General features: G+C 39.9%; 2 protein-coding genes across 5 annotated transcripts in view; one reads left to right on the plus strand and one right to left on the minus strand.

The window, feature by feature from the left end:
• LOC134536480 (uncharacterized) overlaps positions 1–5,761 on the minus strand; it is a 7,500-nt gene extending 1,739 nt beyond the window's left edge. Inside the window, exons 1-3 of the mRNA XM_063376201.1 lie at positions 5,053–5,761; positions 2,643–2,946; positions 4–85 (exon numbers count right to left, since the gene is read on the minus strand). Of these exons, the coding sequence (XP_063232271.1) occupies positions 4–85; positions 2,643–2,946; positions 5,053–5,743 (1,077 nt within the window). The 5' untranslated portion in view covers positions 5,744–5,761. The remainder of the gene's footprint in view (positions 1–3; positions 86–2,642; positions 2,947–5,052) is intronic.
• Positions 5,762–5,972: 211 nt separating this feature from the next.
• LOC134537012 (ubiquitin carboxyl-terminal hydrolase 46) lies at positions 5,973–20,770 on the plus strand. 4 transcript variants are annotated; one of them, XM_063377189.1, is made up of 9 exons: positions 5,973–6,083; positions 6,461–6,541; positions 10,442–10,658; positions 12,277–12,357; positions 13,549–13,685; positions 15,724–15,879; positions 16,766–16,903; positions 17,813–18,004; positions 20,343–20,770. In XM_063377189.1, exons 1-9 carry the CDS (start codon positions 6,081–6,083, stop codon positions 20,448–20,450), a joined length of 1,113 nt encoding a protein of 370 aa, XP_063233259.1. In that variant the 5' UTR covers positions 5,973–6,080; the 3' UTR covers positions 20,451–20,770. The 4 variants fall into 4 exon arrangements, with proteins under 4 accessions (XP_063233259.1, XP_063233260.1, XP_063233262.1 ...); XM_063377190.1 differs by having other exon boundaries at positions 17,861–18,004; XM_063377192.1 differs by having other exon boundaries at positions 5,989–6,083; positions 10,442–10,662; positions 17,861–18,004.
• Positions 20,771–20,796: the final 26 nt, after the last annotated feature.

Genomic DNA, 20,796 nt, shown 5'->3' on the forward strand with positions numbered 1-20,796 from the left:
CGCAGAGCAGCTCTGCTGCATCCCCGACTTCTGCTGGAACATGCTGAGCGTCTCCGCCGCCTTCGTCACCGACGGGTCCACGTACCTGCGCACACACGCCCCCCCCCGCTCCTCAGTCCGGCTGACACGTCACCCGGCAGAAACAATCTCTCTACTTGCGACAAGTTCCGGTCAACAGCGAGCAACACACGACAGCAGTACTGCCAACAGCCTGGAAAACGCTCAAAAACAACTGTGATATGTTTATGCCCGATAATGATGTCCACCAAAATAATCAGCACTCACTCCTATATAGTAACTAGCCAACTCATCCATTAAAAATTAAAAATTAAAAAAAAAAAAAAACTATAGATCCACAATCACTTAATTTTTAACATTTTAATTTACGTTTGTGTGTTCATATTTATTTTAAGTACTTTGCATAAAGGTTTACCTTCGTGTTATTTATGGTACAAAATGCTGACGCAATATTTCAGACGTTTTATTAAGTTTTCCTGTTTCTGTAATAAATAAATAACACTCCATAATTTTGTAAATGGACAACTAAATCAGTAATGACTACATAAAATCCGTAAAAAATTGGCAGGACCGTGACAGTAACACAAAGCTCACACCAGAGACATTGGGACAACAACCGCCCATGGGTACATTTGAGCAACCATACAAGGATTTGCTCAAGAGATTTAAGGAAATGAATGCACAAACTAATGTTTAAGGTCGCTGCCTACCTGGGCACAAATTCAGTGTACAGAGCTTCAGAAAAACCACTTAATTAGAAAACTGCTGAATATATCATATGTAGTTGTGTACATTTACAAAAAGCATTTAAAAATATGCTGAGGGCATATTACCTTCTTGTACAATAAAATTTTTTACGGAGTTTTTATGGAACTCTTTACCACCATCAAGGGATGAAAAACTGTTTGTATATGATGAAATTCCTCAATAAGACAATAATGTTGAACAGTCCCTGCACAAAAAAAATTTTTTTTTGTTCAGATACATATTAACTATTAAGCAATATGAATTCAAGCCACTTTTTATATTTTACGTCTAATCGCGTGGCCTGAAATTCGCCAATTGTATTGAATATGCGCAAATGTTGTTTGCTGCCAAGTCGCAAACAAAAGAACATTAAAATTCCCAAATCTAGGCATTACTTACGATTGTCTTTATTAAGGAGTATTTTTTTAAGTATTCATAGAGTCTTTTAAGGGCCCTTATTCAATTATAGATAAATTAGGGACTCTTTAAGGATATTAAGGAGGTATGTTTGGTGAGGCACACTCGGGTTACTAGTCCGGCTCCATTCCACTGTGGTCTTTAATTGACTAATTTTTCTAGCTGGCATCTAACAAATCTTATGCCAATTAAATAAAATGGTTAGGACACTAGTCTCCTGTAATGAGGACGCTCATGAAAATTATATAAAAAAAAACAGCTGCTTATTAATTGGTATTTGAACCAAGTTAAGTTAAGTTTGTTTGTATATAACTATTAAAAGGCATATGCAGCACCATCACTGTGTGAATGGCTATGCAATGTCTTACCGCTATTTCTTCCAGAGGGTGTCTCATCCTTAGATTGCAGTGTGTCTTTCCAGTGCACGATATCTGATATAAACCTTGGGTACTTATGTATTAACGCCACTGCAGCTACAGATTTGGCGGTTTTTAAGGTTAGCTCCATTAAAACAACTTTCAAACGTTGTGGACGGTTGGTTGGGTTAGTATAGCTGCATTAAAAATATTATAAAATATTTCTTATGGTTGCTAAGGAATTGTGAATTTATGATGTAGCTATCCTGACCTAATCAACCATTCACATGAATTCACAGTATTTTTTTCATCCTGATCACACTGTCTTAAATTACATTTCAAAATTACGTTTACCAAAATAAAGTTTCAAGTCATGGGAATTGGTACATTTTAGTTTTTTTGGTAAAATAATTCGCTCCTGAAAAAAATAAAATTGCATCTTGTTCTGTTTTTGACAAATCCCAAAAAACGGATTTTCGTAGCACTAAAAAATGGTGTCAAGAATCAGCAAACGCCAAGGCAACAAGGAATCCAAAAGATAACTGCTCGCGTGCGCGAACAACAAGATTGCTCTTTATTGGCGCATTAGCACAACTTCTGCTTAAGGGGCCCGCCTACCTGGTCACACACACGGTGCGCAGAGCTTCAGGAAAAACAACGCGATTTCAAAACTACTCAAGATATCCGAGTGGGGCATGTTTACGAAAAGCATTTAAGAGTTCGCTGAGGCCTGAAAAGTACTTCTAATTTTGGATCATGTTTTTAAACTGTATTTCTAGAAGAGTTAAAATGGCTAAAACGCGTGTTTTCAGAGTAATTTTTAGGCGTAAAACAACCAGTACAGATTATTAAAAGCACTTAAGGGACTTGCATTACACCTTTATCTACATTTCTCCGCCATATAATGTTACGGTCACCGCTCAAATCGACGAGAAGATTGTGCGCCAATTCAGAGACTGCAGCGTAGAGGAGACACCGCGCTAGAAATACCATCGAGCGTCGCGCTTATCATCCCGCCTCACTAACACACATACACCCCTGACGAGGCGGGCCCCTTAAGTGCCGAACCTGGTCAGAGAAGCGTGGACAGCGAGAGGGCCCCACCTGGACATGGACTCCAGGCCGATGGCGTCCACCTCCGCGGTGGCGTAGCCCATGGAGACGGGCTCGGCGAAGGCCAGCTTCTTGGCCGTGCCTTTCCTCCGAGACTTCTTGACCGCCTTGTCGTCCGCCTCGAGCTTGAGGCCCGCCTGGTCCGCGACGGAGCCCTTCGGCCCCTGGGGCGCCTCCGCGAACACCTCCAGGCGCCTCTTCAGCACCTGGAAGTCCCTGGACCGCACCTCGTCGTGGAACACCTTGCGGTACAGCCAGTTCTTCACCTTCTGCTGGTAGCCGGGGATGGGCTGCCCTGCCGACCAGACAGCAGCGCTTCACCGCACCAGCAAAACTAGCCTTCTCAGAGAACCCTCTTGTTTACTAATATAATAACACTAATTACTAGAGACCTGCAAAATTCGCGGTTTCGATGGCCTTCAGGATAGAATACATATTCCCCTGTACACTCGGGCAAATAACGCAAGTTCATCGGCTTCCGACTTGTGAGTCGTCTCGGCTGGTTTGTCAGTGATTCGATCCTTCTTCGGTTGAGGGTTTATAATTGGTTGAGATTCGTCAAGATGAAACGTAAGCCAATAGCAGAATTATCTAAGAGGTATATGTGTTTGAATTCTAGCCTATCACCGAACGAATACATGAATTTTGCAGGCCTCTACTAATTACCGTAGTTGTAAGGCACCAAGGTGCCCATTCTAAAATTATGAATACAACAGACACACAATTTGGTTTTAACATCGTGCAAATATTTGACAAAAATATTGTTTTTAATGAAGAGCCCCTTGAAAAACTACATTACGTGTTAATTGTCTCTGGTAGGTAATTCAATAATCTTCCTTGCTTGTATTAGACACTATATACAACCAAGACTGCAACCATACTGGCAGTGTGATTCGTACGAAGGTGCTCAATCGAATAGAGTTCGCAACAACATTAGCATGCTACAATATTCAAATGTGCCTTAACATCTATCTATCCACGATGAATTAAACTTTTTCATCAGCGCTGGAAAATTGAAACAACAGTGGGTTGGTAGATTTATATTTGCAAGTGGAGGCCAACAACTTTAATTATATTAAACAGATAAACGCGGCCAAAACGTGGCCAACTAAGCCACGGGTCACTACTTTATCACCGAAAAATGCTGAAACTATCGGCCTGGTCAATATACGACGCTATGGCCCATGCATATTACCTTTGTGCCACAAATTCTGCAGCAATGCTAGGAGTAACATAATAGAAAAGAGCAAAGAAAATGTTACTTTTTAAGCGCATGAAAACAGAATTCATACTGTGTTACAGAGTCAGTCAGTGAGTCAGTGATGAGAGTACATATTTACATTATATATTGGCCAATAAGCTTTAGTATGCCTATTTATTTTCCAACTTAATTTAAAATTCTAATTGTGGAGTTAAGGGCCCCACCTACCTGGGCATACACACTGTCTGCAGAGCTTCAGAAGAAACTGCACAAATTAAAAACTGCTCAAGGATGTTTGAGTGGTGTCTGTTTACAAAACACATTTACGAAGTCCGCTGATGAGGGATGAATAGTTCTGTTAGAGTATTTTGTTTTTAAACTACATTACCAGAGGAGTGAAAAAGGCTGAAACGCATGTTTTCGGAATAACTTTAGAGACACCAAAAGGTTAGTACAGATTCTTGAAAGCATTCAAAGGCCTAGCATTACACCTTTAACTTTGTTTCTCTGCCATAAGATGTTATGGTGACTGCTTAAATCACACAGTTGTCTTAAGCTGTGCGCCAGTCCTCAGCCTTGCAGTTAGAGGTGATACTGTGCTATATGCACCAGCGAATGTCACTCTTATCATCCCGCCTCACTGGGAGGGCCCTTGAGGGCTCCGCCCACCCGGGCACACACGCGGTGCGCAGAGCTTCAGGAAAAATAACGCGATTTCAAAACTACTCAAGATATCCGTTAGGTGTCTGCTTATGAAAAGCATTTAAGAGTTTGCCTATGGCCAAAAAGTACTTTTGATTTCGGATAAAGTTTTTAAACTGTGTTTTTATAAGAGTTAAAATGGCCAAAGCATATGTTTTCAGAGTAATTTTTAGGCGTAAAACAACCGGTAGAGATTCTTGTTGTCGAAAGTGATACGTTTGAATCAGAATCATTAGATCACAGAGCATTAAATTGATGTCACAGGCATTCGAGAATTCTTTACCTGTTCTTACGGTTGAGAGGGGTTGAGGTAGCAAGTGGTGTACATTAATAAATTATTACCTGAAGGGTAAGTGTAACTACTGAATATCAATCACGCCTTACCTGGCGTCTGTCAGACGGGTGACAAACTCAAAGTTGATAAGGTGAGTAAACTCACTTGCTTAAGTTCCCTTTAATGCTGGCTAGTTATCAACTTATTCATAAAAGAGAACTTACCAGTGGCTATGTTTATGGCTTCAGGTTCGTACATTTGTAAATAGTGCGTGTGGAGTTTGGCGACGTTCAACTCGGGCGTCATCTGCTTGTTTTTGTCCTCTTTCAGGAAGTTCTTCAGGTCGTTCGACTTCATCACCTGGAATATGTGGGTCTTGATCATCTCGATGGTGGTCGGGGAAACTTTGGTGGGGCGGTTGTTGTGTCTGCCGCGGCCGTCTCTGGGGAACAGGATGTTCTGGTCGAGCTTCTCACTCAGCGTCCGTATCTTCCGAAACGAGACGGCGTGTATGTGGGCGAAGGCTAGCTTGCAGACCTGTATCTCCTTCCCCTGGTCGCGTACGTGGTACTTGTACGTGCAAGTTCTCCTGTCCGACTCGAGGTTCTTCTTCCGCTTCACGTCCTGCTTCTTTATCAGGCCGAACAGGTACGCGTTCTGCTCGTCGTACGTCTTCAGCGAGTAGTAACCCTTGAACAGTCTTTGTCTGGTGTTTTCGTCCACCTTTTGGTAGCACTTCAACTTGCAGTTGCAGTCCGCGCCGATTTTTTTCGGCAGAACGAGCTCACCTTTCACGCTGATGTGGGATTCCCCGGCGATGATCGAACGTTTTCTTTTCTCGCGTTTCCATTCCGAAGGATTCCTCTGTTTTCGCTTGGGTTGTTTGGGTTTGTCGGGATCTGTGGTCTCCTCCATTTTCCAATTTCACCCCGTCGTCGCCTTGCCAACCATGCCGAAATACAAAAAGTAAACAAACGGTTCTTCCATCTGCCAAACGCTTTTATACTAACAATTTAAAAAAAAGTCTGTAAATGTTCAAGACGTGACTAATTATTATAAGTAGCAATAAAATAGGCATATTCTCAATTTAACTTACAGAAATAATAAATCAGTGTTCTGATTAGTAGGTGGATAATCTTGTTAGTTCCTAACTGAGAGCGCTGCCGTCGCTAGCATGTCAAAATTGGGGGCGTTCCGACCCGACGTCCGGAATGCGACATAATATTTTGGTTACTCGCAAATTGATAGAAATATGGTAAGTCCGTTAAGACACCTCGGAAATCCCGTGCTGTGTTATGCTTACAAGTTTCCGTAGTGTCTGTGTTCGATAAGTTCTTAGATCAGCACTTGACACTTACTGTGGACCTCATGACATGTAGTACTAGGGGGGTTAATAACGTTAGTATGACAGTAATTACGAATATTTGTTGGATGAAAAAACTGTAACCAGATTTATTTTAACCTCAAGTTTAACATGTATTATTTTCTAAGGCCTAACTTGTACGTCTTGACACGCTGAGTTGGGTTATGTTTGTATTCTGTTTACATAAGTGTTATTACTGTAGTTTATTGTTTTAGTAGTTCACTATTTTGATTTATATGTAACACATAATTATTATTATTTTTATTTAGGGTGCAAACATCTCGCAGTTGGAGCGAGATATTGGATCCGACCAGTTTCCTCCAAATGAACACTATTTTGGGCTTGTTAACGTAAGTACTTTATTTAGTTTAGTGGCTAAAGAAATTATCTAGTAACTCAAATTGAACTCTCAATCATCCTTCTATCCATCATCCGTCTGTCCGTCGACAAGCCCAGCTATTCACGATGATCCGCACATTCGTCATAACATTTCTCCACTTGGATGCTGCCAACTGACTAGAAAACTTAAATTTTTGAGAATATTTCTCTTACTGTTTATTAGTTTGATGATCGTGTACCCTAAGCAATTAGAAATCATAAAACTAATGTATAATTAAACTTTTTTTTTGTCTTGGTAGATTATTGTTTCAAATATCCAACTTCAAAACATGTAAAAATGCATGTGAAAACATAATATGGAATCAAATAAACAAATAAACTAGAAATTTTAAAATAAAGGCTATGCCTTTCACACCTTTTTGAGGTTATGATTTCGTCCGTCCGTCAGAAGTTAAAGCTTGGAAAGGTTTTGACGGATAGAGGAATAGAATTCTACGCTCCATCTGATCGGCTGGATTGATGGACGGATGTGACAGATCACAGCATTGTTCCTCTAAGTCATCTATATTTCTGTAATGCTACAGCTTCATCACAAACACAACCAATTCCTTTCTTTATTTTAGTATTGTACCTACTTTAAAATACAACTGGATACGAAATAAGAAACAATTTTCCATTTCAAATCAATTGTTTGATGATTTTGTAAAAACCTTTTTATAAATATATGTATAGGTAGTAATGTTAAGTACATGAAAAAAAACATGTCAAGTTTGTATGAAATACAAACTCAAAGTAGCACGTGAGCAATCTCATTAAAACAATTTTTTGCTACTTTTGTGTGTGATGCATGTCTGGCTGTACTCGGGTGGAAATACAACGTTCCAGCCTCGCGCCTCGCAGTGCCCCTGTTTTCTCTTCTCCGAAAACTTAACTGACACACACACTTATATTCGCAATAAACAATTCAAATCGCACGCGCTGCGTACACCACTCGCTGCGTTCGCCGTTACTCACGCTCGGATTGTATTCAGAATTGAGATCACCAAGCTCACACATCACGTTGATTAACTTGGCACTGAATTTTTTTAGTATTTTTCTGTAATAATAATATATTCTTGTGTGTCTATTCTAATATATACACACCTATGTGAGCCTCATATAGTAGTTGTTTTCATTTCTGTGCCTGGTGACATAAAAAATAAAAATATCTTTTTTTGTCATTGTACACATATTTTGACTAGGTAGGGCACCGCGAAAAAATACTTAAGTGCACTGCAAACTGAAAAAATTTGTGACCTCCCTGTTTTAACCCAATAAGGATTACAAAAAATCCTTGTAAACCAATCCCTGTAACCTTATGTAGCTAAGTCGTTATAATTTTTTATTCTGCCTTTTGCTCATTTCTTCCTTCTTTTAAATACTGGAAGGGAGACCTTCCCCCTGGCTATGTCCCTGGTACATCTTGCTTTAACAATAAATGTGCTCCATTATGTCTGAACAACCTGCCTCCCGTGTATTCCCAGGTACTAAGGGTTGTGCTTATCGTTAAAGCTTCCTTGTGAAAATAACCAATTACAGTTGTATTAAGAGATGATAATTTATTTTTAAAATATATTGTGGGTCAAGATGGACTAAAAAAAAAGTGTAACTTCTTCATGCTACTTTGAACAGAAAAAAATGTTTTAAACATGACATAAGCTACTTAATTTAGTTTTCGGATACGTCGTGGACATTCTGTAATGCAACAGCTGTTTTCTCATTGGCCCAATCAAGAGCCATACAAGATTCATGGTATATTTTGTGAAAGTACAAATATTTTTAAAAATAAAATACACAGCCTTCGTTCATTTGGAATATTGTAACTGATTAATAGTAAAGAATTTTTGGTTCAGCAGTTATAAACTCTCGCTTTTTTTTATATAACATACTACGGGAGGCCACATGGAATAAACATGAAATGGGCCCTGGCACTGATATGGCTAAGGGTTGGGAAAGGGGGATAAGGGTCATTTTTTTTTTAAAAATCAAATGCAGATATTAATTTTCTTTTCATTTTGAACATCAAGTGTGCAAGAGTTTGTCAAGAAGTACCAAAATTCTGCTATAACCTCGTATAGACGGGCATAGTTTTTATTGCGAAATCACATGTAGACAGAAATATTCCTCTTATTTTGAATGTTCACTTGTGCAAACTTTCATTAAGTTTTATCAAGTGAATGTAAAGGGGAGGGTGGTTTTTGAAATAAGGTGTAGACAGTAGTTCTCCTATTATGACTGTCTAACGTTCAAAATTTCATTACTAATAACAAAATTCATCTTTGATGGTTTAAGAAAGGGGAATGGAGGTGGTAGTTTTAAATCCCGAAAATTGACAAATCCAAAAAAAAAAATTGATTTTGGGACTAGTTCCTTGCCAAATCGACACATCTTAAATCCGCCTAGTACAAATTATGTCCGGCATCGTATCGCATAGTCTGACGTCCAGTTAAGTAAGTCACACGTTCGTCCAAAAAAACATGTTAGACCTCGTAACTTCTGACATGATTGAAATTTGGTTTTTTTCTCAATGCTGGTCGCTTCGTCTCGGTGTGGGCGAGATTTCCTTGAGTGGGGTCAGCGGAACCGTACATGGGTTTTTGAGTCATAATTTTTTTTCTTCTAAACTTTCTCTTGTTTTAATATCAAGTTTGCACAATTAAACTATAGTATGTGTGTTTATATATATTTACGTACATACATAATGTGCGCAGGCATTCACGGCCATTGTCTGAAGTTGCTGGGCTTCTGAGTTGTAGCCCGCGTCCTCGGCGGATGATTCACCAACGTTTCGGTCGACGTTGCGGTCGCCATCATCAGGGAGCAGTTGCCTACCTGTCGACAAGAAACGTCGGTGAATCATCCGCCGAGGACGCGGGCTACAACCCAGAAGCCAAGCTGCTAAAGAGTTGCGAATGTCGAAAGCACGTCGCTTGTAAACGTTGAGGCACCGTATCACATAGTCTGATGTCCAGTTAGGCAAGTCACGTGTTCGTCCAAAAAAACACGTTACACCTCGTAACTTCTGACCTGATTGGAATTTGGTCGTTTTCTCAATGCTGGTCGCTTCGTCTCGGTGTGGGCGAGATTTCCTTGAGTGGAGTCAGCGGAACCGTACATGGGTTTTTGAGTCATAATTTTTTTTTTTCTAAACTTTCTCTTGTTTTAAAGGTCAAGTTTGTACAATTAAACTATAGTATGTATGTTTATATATTTACGTACATACATAATGTGCGCAGGCTTTCACGGCCATTGTCTGAAGTAGCTTTGCTTCTGGGTTGTAGCCCGCATCCTTGGCGGATAATTCACCGACGTTTCGGTCGGCATTGCAGTCGCCATCATCAGGGAGCAGTTGCCCTACCTGTCGACCGAAACGTCTGTGAATTATCCGCCGAGGACGCGGGCTATAACCCAGAAGCCAAGCTGCTAAAGAGTTGTGAATGTCGAAAGAACGTCGCTTGTGAACGTCGCGGCAGCGAGGAGGCTGGTTGGCGTGACGTGGGACATGGGGCGTGGGCAGGGTCTCCACAGTTAGTACTTTCGTACTAGATCTAGTACTTTTATAACTTTTTTAGGGGTTTAGTACATATCTAGTACATTTTTCTTTAATATAATAATATTATTGTAACTCCAATATGTTTTATTATTAAGCGTAATTATTTTTAAATAAAACTATGGAATGTATGTGTGTGTGATGTGATATTTAAGTTCGAGCATTGCAATGTCATAATAACTTCCTAAATTGTTAAAAACCATAACAAATTATAATTTAGTACTTTTTTTTCTAATCTAGTACTTTTTTCTCGCCTAAGTTGGTACGAAATATTTTTTTCCTTGCGGACACTCTGGGCGTGGGGCGCGGTCTGGTGTTGCAGTTCGGCAACACGTGCTACAGCAACTCGGTGCTGCAGGCGCTCTACTTCTGCCGGCCGTTCCGCGAGCGCGTGCTGGAGTACAAGGCCAAGAACAAGCGCACCAAGGAGACGCTGCTCACCTGCCTGGCCGACCTCTTCTACAGCATCGCCACGCAGAAGAAGAAGGTCGGCTCCATCGCGCCCAAGAAGTTCATCGCGAGGCTGCGCAAGGAGAAAGGCAGGTGCCTCCGCGGTCGATCAGGGGGGGACGGGGGAGATCGTCGGTTTGGACGGGAATATTAGTTTTTGTTAATTGTTGCGGGAAAGCTTTAAAAAAAAAAAATGAAGTCAGAAATGCCCAAAAAAAAAAAAAAAAGCATTGTGTCGGATGCATCTACGTCGCCGGAGAATGACGCAGGTTGCGGCGAACGAATGTGTTGCGGCGCGCTTAGGTAGTCAGGGGTCATCGCATTTGACCTTCCGTGGAGATGGGCGGTTGTTGCGCCCTTGCTGGTTTTCCACTGCATGTCATCAGGGAAAACCGGGAGAAAGGGCAAATAAAGATGAATACACAAGAACACGAAAAAACAAACCGAATGTTAAAATCAGCATGTCCACATTCGGGAAAGTCAGGGAATTTTAAAACCTGGAAAAAACACGGAAATTTCTCTAGTAATAGGAGAGGGAAGTATAATTATGTGCCATTGCAACAGACTAAGAACACATTTTTTTTCTTTCTTTCTAGATGGTGTGTTAGTGCATAGTCGTACATGCTGTAAAATGGCGTATGCGAAGGGTTGAACTAGTACAGCCATGGTGGATGGTGGAGGCTGAATTTTGTCTTGGTTTTTTTTTTTTTTTTTTTTTTTTTCCCAAGAAAATTTGCAAAATAGTTTACTTATTTAAAAAAAAAAAAGTTATGAAAGATTCGGGAAAAATTTACTACTGATTTTTGTGAACAGCCTGTAAATGTAAAGACAGCACAGAGAATTCTGTTGAAGGAATCAGAACAATATCATAGCACAGACTAAAACATGGTGGGCTGATAGAGATGCATCCAACTTGCGTAAATTCATCAGCCAGAGCACCAATCGTTAATCGCCGGTCACTTCGCAGTTTTCTGTTCACTTGTTCTACATTTTTGTTGGTATGAATACTGGGCTTGCCACTTTTAAAGTATTGACACCACTTTATAACCTTTTCTTCACTCATTACTGTAGGTCCACACAAGGCACAACACTGAATGAATGAATGAATGAATGAATGAATGAATGAATGAATGAATGAACATGTGAAAGATCCTTTTGCACACGAAAATCTAATCACAGCGTGCAATTCAGAACTGGCGGGAGAATCTGTTGTTGTGGACATTGGTATCTGCATTCACCGACAGGCAAACGCCTACTGAAACAAAACAAACTGCAGTAGCTTCGTAAATAGCCTACAGATGGCTCCACATGGATGAAACTGTGTTCAGAAGAAATGCCAAAATATAAATAAAATTCGACAGCCCTTCCTTTATGAATATGTCTTGTACTTTTTGCCTTCCAAAAAAGGTTTTTCCAGCCTAAAGACCTTTTCAATTTTTTTCCCTTCATTAGCTAATAAGATACTAGTTTTCTGTTTGTCAGCCGATGAGAGGTCTCCAATTTTATAAAATGAGATACGTAAATTTATTACTTTTATAGACTATTGGTTGTACATGTGTACCTACCATGTTATGATTTTTGATTAACTAATTTTGGTAAAAATTATTTGGTTATTTACAACCCTTTTTTTTTTGTAAAAATAAAAAAACTTATTTTAAATTAAATTTTTTAATTGTGTTCGTTATATTGTCTGTATTGTGATTTCAGAGGAATTTGACAATTACATGCAACAGGACGCCCATGAGTTTCTCAACTTCCTAATAAACCACATAAATGAAATCATTTTGGGTGAGTTTATGTCATTCCTTTTTTTTTTTGTACAAGTTCATGTTAATGTATTTATTTCAGTGATGAATACAAAGCCTTAACAATGTTATATGCTATATACCTTTGCGATTACTAGTTTTTTTTAAATGCGAAGCGACTGTCAAATTGAATGTTTAAAATATTCGTAGAGTGAAATAGAATCGCAAATATTTTTCTCAGCATAGCTGTGTTTGATTTGAAATATCAAATATCTAATTATTCATAAATATAAAATATTTCTCGGACACCTACAGACCCCTACTATTTTATATTAGGAAACCAAGGGATAGTCATTTAGGGTTACAGAGCCAGTAAATATTTCATTTAGGGTCACTATTCAAAATGTTTGCATGTAATTGTGGCACTTAGAGCTACCAAGTGTTTCGAGTAGAGGAGTATCTATTTAAATTGGCTGATATTGCTAAATGTACAGATGATTAGTACCTGCAATTGTTATTAACTCATCTTGATCTTGGCAAAAAAATAAGGTGGTATGAAACACAATTTTTAGTTTCTAGTTCAGTGCAGGTTGTGATAAGATTTAAAGCACTGAATTGAGAGTGAAATCCTTTTTCGGGTACTATCTAATTTCACTTGCTGTTTGGTAGTGTGTGTAAATAACCAGTTGCGTCCACTAAAGCTATACAGCCTGTGATTGCGGCCATAATTTGTATTTCAGCGTCTGTGCACCCAGTATTTTTGACGTGATAACGTCTTATAAAATCGACGAACGCCGGCTGCACGCACGAATAAGGGTGACTTGTTGTCACGTTCCGCCCGAGCCCGAGCGTGCAAGAACCGGCACAACCACCGTGCGAGAGAATCTTCTGTAATATCAAACAGGTTAAGGCGGGGCTTTTTAATTATTTGTTTGTGATTGTATTTAAAGAAATTATTTAAATTAAATTTGCAAAAAACTGTAAATAATATTTGAAAATTAAAAAAGTATGCAATTTTTCATCAATGTTTTCTTATGACGTTATCACGTAAAATTATCGTCCGTGAACCGACTTTACAGACCAACCATTTGTTGTTGTTGTTGTTGTTGTTGTTGTTGTTGTTGTTGTTGTTGTTGTTGTTGTTGTGTGTGTGTGAATGACTGTGTGGTGTGACGTGAGCTCTTCGCAACTCTGCGATGAGCGACAGTAGAGCGGAGGGCCCGAATGTCCCCAGCGGAGCGGCACCAGAGCACTTGCAAGCCCAAGCCGAGCAATGGGGACAGCCGCTTGCCCCGGCCGGAGCCCACCTGGGTGCACGAGATCTTCCAGGGCATCCTGACCAGCGAGACCAGGTGTCTCAACTGCGAAACAGTAGGTTTCAGGCGGCCTTACTCGCAACCAGGGAAAAGATTTTATGGTTTTATTTTTTATAAACACTGTTACGTCATACTTGCTCAATTAATATAGTATATCTATATGATGCATACTCAAGTAAAATAATTTGTAATAAATTGATCTTAAACTGATACATTCAGAAAAATAAAAATTTTAATTTGCGAGCATTTGTGGTTTAAAAGTGATTCGATTTGAGGTGTACGTATAATAAAACAAATTTCATTAATTTTTCTGATCTATCCGCTTTGGTACAATTTTCGTCCAGAAATAATTACCCTTGCGTGAACTCCAAACATTAAAAGTTTTTTTTTATTTTTTTTATTTTTTATTTATTTAGTTATTTATTTGAATTAAGTTTTGGTTATAAGCTGCTTAATTCAATGATATAACTTGCATTTCGCTGTTATGCAGTCTATTGACATGCTTTACGTTATTTCGATTTTATCCCAATTCACCATATAATCTTGTCCCAACTTATAACTAATGCATAGAGATCTGCAAAATTCACGGATTCATTCGGTGATAGGGCTAGAATTCAAACACATATACCTCTTAGATGATTTTGCTATTGGCTTACTGATCATCTGGACGAATCTCAACCAGTTATAAACTCTCAACCAAAGAATGATCGAAACACAGACAAACCAGCTGAGACGACTCACAAGTCGGCAGCCGATGAACTTGCGTTATTTGCCCGAGTGTACAGGGGAATGTGCAGTCTATCTTGAAGGCCATTGAAACCGCGAATTTTGCAGGTCTCTACTAATGCAGCTATTTGCAGACTTCATACCTCCTGTAATTTAGTTCGAATAAAATTTGCAATATGTTATAACCTCACTTTCTAGTTTGTTGAAGAAATTTGCATTCTGAAATGGATGATTTACTTAATGAGCATATAATTTTAGAAAGGGTGAAACAATTTCATGGACTATCTTAACTATTACTTGGGAGTTACTAGATTTGCAGGGAACTTGCACTTAAAGATACATACCCTGGAAGAAGGTTTTTTTTTTCTCTCTAAAATTAACTCAATCATTTAAACATTTCAAAAATAAACAATAATAATAATAATACTTATAACTATGCCTTCCAACAAATTTTTTTCTGCACTTCTTTAACTTGACTGTGAAATGATTTTTCAGATAGCATTTTAGTTCATAGTTAGGGACACCTGTATTTTGCGATTTCATTTCATGTCAAGGTATTTCACAAAACACTGCAGCTTTTTCTAAGAGTCATGGCAAATTGTGAGGGTGCAGCAGTACGGTGACCACAGCATTCCCATTGGCCCCGTCAAGAGCGGGACGACACCTCTACCCGACCTCAGCCAGTAACCACAGGAGAAAAGCTACAGTATTTTTGTGAGATACCGGTGTCCCTATTCATAGTCATACGCACCATAAAATGGTGTATGCAGTGTTATTTTTTGAATTTTCATTTTTGTCGTATAATTCTAGGCCAGCTGTGAAAGTGGCGGAGGCTGTATTTTTTTGTTTTATTTCTTTCAGAAAATTGCGTAGTTAAAAAAAAATATATTGACGTTTTGGCTATGGGAAAGCCAGGGAACCACTGAAACGCTGTGCTCGTGTGACGTACAGGAATCATCCTGGGTGCTGGCAATAATTTAAACTTTTCAAAAATAAACAATAATAATAATAATACTTATAATTATGCCTTCCAACAAAAATTTCTGCACTTCTTTACCTTGACTGTGGAATAATTTTTTCAGGTAGCTTTTAAGTTCATAGTCATACGCACTATAAAATGGCGTATGCAAAGTTCTTTTTTGAGTTTTCATTTTTGTCATATAATTTTAGGCCAGCTATGAATGTGGCGGAGGCTGTATTTTTTTTTATTTCTTTCAGAAAGTTGAATAGTTAAAAAGAAAAAAATTGACATTTTGGCAATGGGAAAGCCAGGGAACCACTGAAACGCTGTGCTCGAGTGACGCACGGGAATCGTCGTGAAAGCCTGGCGGAGGGTTAGAGAGGAGTGTGTGTGCCCTGTGCCGCAGGTCAGCAGCAAGGACGAGGACTTCTTCGACCTGCAGGTGGACGTGGACCAGAACACCAGCATCACCCACTGCCTGCGCTGCTTCAGCAACACCGAGACCCTGTGCGGCGACAACAAGTTCAAGTGCGACCACTGCTGCAGCTACCAGGAGGCGCAGGTGAGGCCTCTCCCCTCTCCCTCCTCCGCCCTTCCCTGTTCTTCTCGCCCTTTCCCATTCTTCCCTACACTTCCCTGCTCATCCCCTACTCCATGGCCCTTTTCCACCCTTCTTTGCTCTTCACAACCTTCCCGTCCCTTCCCCAATCTTCTCTGCTCTTCTCGGCCCATCTCCACCCTTCTCTGCTCTTTCTCATGCTTCCCTTCTCTTTCCAGTCTTCTCCTCTCTTCTCGATCCTTATTTGCTCTATTCCACCCTTATCTTCTCTTCCCCACTCTTCCTCTTTCTTCTTGATCCTTATCTGTTCTTTTCCACCCTTATCTTCTCTTCCCCAATCTTCTCATCTCTTCTCAGCCCATTACCTTTCTCTGCTCTTTCTCATGCTTCCCTTCTCTTCCCCAGTCTTCTCCTCTCTTCTCGATCCTTATCCTTATCTGTTATTTTCTACCCTTATCTTCTCTTTCCCACCTCTTCTCATCTCTTCTCGACCCATCTATACTCTTCCCCAATCTTCTCTGCTCTTCTTGACCATTCTTTCATATTAAAAAAGTAAAAATGTATATTTTTAAGGTACAAGGTACTATTTTACAGGAGTTGTTCATCAGGGTGACTAGAAACAAGGAAAACCTGGAAAAGTTGGGGAATTTTTTTGTTACGTTTATGCTGGCCACTCTGCACTTATATATAGTTTTATAAATTATATATATTTTTTTTAAATGTTGGTTTTATAAGTTAAAGTTCTATTTTTTCGTAATTTTTTTTTTCCTTTCTGTTGGCAAGACAGCTCTGCTCCCTCTTTCCTTCATTGTGTGTACGTGTAAGGGGCTGGCTGGGCTGTTTTTCCTGTGAACGACGTGCGGAGGTTGGGGGTTGCTTGTTGTCGCAGAAGCGCATGCGGGTGAAGAAGCTGCCGATGATCCTGGCACTGCACCTCAAGAGGTTCAAGTACATGGAGCAGTACAACCGCCACATCAAGGTGTCGCACCGCGTCGTGTTCCCGCTCGAGCTGCGGCTGTTCAACACGGTGCGTCTCCCCGGGGCCCTGCCCCCGTCCCCCGTCCCCCGTCCCCCGTCCCCCGCCCGCACGCACACGCACTTCGTCGCTCGGCAAACAGACAAACACCGCCTGCGTATAGCTTGGTGATTTCATGCGCCATGCTGGAACTGAGTGATAGACCCTAGCAACACATTCTGTTTGATTTTCGGCGTATTCACTCTGAGAGAAGGCGCTAAATGCTTATGTTCCGTGGAGAAAAAACTGATTTTCAGAAAAGAAAAAAAAGTGTCGTTTCTGACTAAATGCATACTACACGTACAGTGAAAAATCTCATTACAACGTACACCTGTAAAAACCCACGGTTTTGGTACTTAATAATGATAGTACTTTATAATGAACTGTTACTGAATGTAAAGCATCTTGTAGGGACCTGAGAAATCCTTTAAAGTAAAGTACTTTGTAAAGACGTTTCACCGTACTTACACACACATAGAGTTACGTAAAACCAAAATAGATGTGAAATTTCATGTACCAAATTGTGAATTTTTTTTTTTTACGTTGCTCTTTTAACTGTTATTAATCATTTTTACATTACGTCATTGATACATTTTTCCAACACTCAATTATTTGCGGATTTATTTTTATTGTTCCAAGTAGTTAGAAAGTTTATTACAAATTATTATATGGTAAAAGAGTATCATGTGTCAGTCCAGTAACTATTTTGGTGAATTAGGTATTATCGAAAAATTCAAATGGCTTATTTTTTTAATGATGTGCTATATTAAAGAATAAATAGAGACATAAAATAAATATAAAAACGTTAACACCGAAATATTGTGTTTTTATAAATGAAATCAGCCTGAAAGTTGAACCGTGAAATCTTGTGGTCGCAAATGGGCCGTTCATTGTCGGACGCAGAGGTTCTCTGCCACACAGCTGTCGCGCGGTCGGTATCCCCGCTCAGTGGGCTGTCTCGTGTCGCAGTCGGACGACGCCGTGAACCCGGACCGCATGTACGACCTGGTGGCGGTGGTGATCCACTGCGGCAGCGGCCCGAACCGGGGCCACTACATCAGCATCGTCAAGTCGCACGGCTTCTGGCTGCTCTTCGACGACGACATGGTGGACGTGAGTACGGGGCGAGCTCCGACATTTTTTATTATGTTTGTAACTAAAAAATATATTTATATAGTAAATTTTTTTTGACGTGACAATGTCTAATAAATCGATGAACGCCGGCTGCACGCACGAAAGTGTCCCGTTACACACATTGTCCCGTTACGAATATTGTCCCGTTACGCATATTGTCCCGTTACGCATATTGTCCCGTTACGCATATTGTCCCATTACACTGTGTCCCGTTACGCTCATTGTACGCTTGCGCCGCATCTATCTCTCTTCCACTCGATTGGAACAACCATCGATTTGACTTTTTCGAGGCACATTAAACTTGAAACACTCCCATTCGTTTCCTACTTTTCCTATCATCGTCCTATCCTTAACAGAATAACACAGATTGGAAGAAGTTAAATAGCAAGCATGTATAAAAGTTATAGTTAAAATGATCTCTTCGTCAAAGTAATAAACATATTTGAATTAATGAGTGCAAATAAAAGTAAATTTATCACTTAAATTGTAGATTTCATTTCACTCCATCTTTGTATCCATTCAAAATAGTGATAATTCAATAAAAATGACTCAATTTTATTCATAAAAGTATGCAATCATTTCGTCAATGTTTTGTTATGACGTCACGTTAAACTGTCGTCCGTAAACCGACTTTACAGACAACAAATTTTTTGTTTTAATCTAATTACTAATCTCTAAGATATTTTTGTATATGTAAAGGCTGCATCAGTGTTGTGAGGGTTTACAAAGTTAGTTTCTGTATTTTATACGTCTTGACAATTTTTTTCTCTCTTTTTTTGATTTTGTGATTGAACAGTGTCTCAGAAATTAATACAAAATTACTATCTTTTTAAAGTATTTTCTAATTTATTTTTTTTGCAAATGATTAGTTAAAAATATTACAGATAAAAATATTTGAATCAATAGGAAATCAGGGTGGTGGCCTGTGTTTATAGAACCTTAAAGAGAACCAAGTGAAATAAATTGGTGTGTGGCGGTCATACATGTGAGAACTTAGAAGTGAAACTTCGCAGGTAGAGTGTTAGAAGTAAGCAAATGAGCAAGTGCACAAGTGTGCTATATTTTGGGATAAGATTTTGTAGTTTAATATTTAAGGCAGTTTCGTTCTTAAAACAGGAGGTTAAGGTTTTTATTTTTATATGTAGTCTATATTTGTTTTTAAAAAAAAGTTCATTATTCATTAAATTAGAAACAAAACTATTACTTAATAACACCTTATTTACCCGCATTACAGTCGCCACTTCGTGTGGGTCACACCCTTAATTTTGGGCCCAAAAATTCTAGCATTTTCTCCGGTAAGGGTCGCCCTCGAATCTGAGTCATATTGTAAAACTGTCTCCAGTTAAATACAAGTGAATTCTATATGCTTCGTGTCTCATAAACGGCACTGATGGCGTTTGTCTTTCTCCTCGGCTTCCTTTATGGCCCTTTCTTTTCTCCCCCCTTCCCCTTCATCATTGCTCTATGTAAAAAAAAATACAAAATAAAAGAATGCAATTTTTTATAACCATGTTTCCCTTCCTGCCTTCCCCAAGAGACAAAAGACAGCAGGCTTTTTCCTTGTCAATTTTTTGTTGTTGTCGGTTTCTTCACTAAAAACAACAACGCCCTGTACAGTGGTTTTTGTCACGAATGAAATGTTGCAGTAGAAAGTGTAGGAAATCTCACGCAAATAAAAATGTTATGGACACAGTTGCGTCGGCAAAAAACCTGCAGAGATAGATGTGATAATCGTGTCCGGTGCCAGTTTGCGACAACAAGAGAGGTACGGGAGAACCATAAACACTGCTGCGTGGCCATACCCACACGTACTCAATCACACACACATTTTGCGATTAGATAGACATGCTTTTTTTTTACAAGTTATTACGTTGTAATTAATGTAAACGCCTCAGTTACCGTTTGGTGGAATAATTATCAGGAAAAGTCTAAGTGTCATATTTGTGCATTAATATGGTATGTGTTCAGGCCGGGTGTAAATGTTGAATTTGAATTTCCCGCCTGCAGCGTTGGAATCATGACGCTGCTGCTCCCACGCCATCTTGTGACCAGTTCGTTCTCGTTTTGTTTTCGTTTCGGTAGGTCGGCCGTGCGCGACAGCAGCAGTTTATGATTATAAGTAATTATATACAGTCCATTTTGTCGATTGAGCCCAGACAGTACGTTTATGAATACGTAATTAGGACAAACAATAACACCAAAATCTCCTGTTTTAGAAACGAAATCGGCCTGAAAATAAAAACCACAGAATCTTGTGTCTCTAGCAATGAGCGATCTCGGTTGAAGAGGGGGGGGTGCGGTCTTGTTTTTTCCGCAGAAGATTGACGCCTCAACCATCGAAGACTTCTACGGCCTGACGTCGGACATCCAGAAGTCGTCGGAGACGGGCTACATCCTGTTCTACCAGTCGAGGGACTGCCTGTAGCTTTAGCCGTCGCCGTGCAGTTGTGTCATGCCTAGTCAGGGGCGGGCGCCCGCAGCCGGGACCTACCCCCCCTCCCTCCCCAACCATCCCCCCGTGCGGCACGGCGTTGTGAACCACCGCGAGACCGCGCCGTTCTGCCCGGCTGGCGTGCTCGCCCGAACCACCTGCTTCCGGGAGCGTGCCCGGCTAACGTCTCACCTGTGATGTGACTTGGTCAATTGTTACCGAACGCGAGGTTCGGTACACACGCCTGAATCCAAGACTGTAGTTTTTTTTTTTTTTTGCAATAGCTGTAGTTTTAAAAAAAAAAAAAGTAAAAAGGGTCCTGAACCGGCATTCATTACTT

The sequence above is a fragment of the Bacillus rossius genome, chromosome 11 (assembly GCF_032445375.1).
Source record: "Bacillus rossius redtenbacheri isolate Brsri chromosome 11, Brsri_v3, whole genome shotgun sequence".
NCBI lineage: Eukaryota > Metazoa > Arthropoda > Insecta > Phasmatodea > Bacillidae > Bacillus > Bacillus rossius.

Coding starts and splice junctions, on each gene's coding strand:
- LOC134537012 (XM_063377191.1), top strand. CDS start 6,040: ATGCGACATAATATTTTGGTTACTCGCAAATTGATAGAAATATG. Junction 16,904..17,812: donor AGCTGCGGCTGTTCAACACG/GTGCGTCTCCCC, acceptor TCTGCCACACAG/CTGTCGCGCGGTCGGTATCC. Junction 18,005..20,342: donor TCGACGACGACATGGTGGAC/GTGAGTACGGGG, acceptor TTTTTTCCGCAG/AAGATTGACGCCTCAACCAT.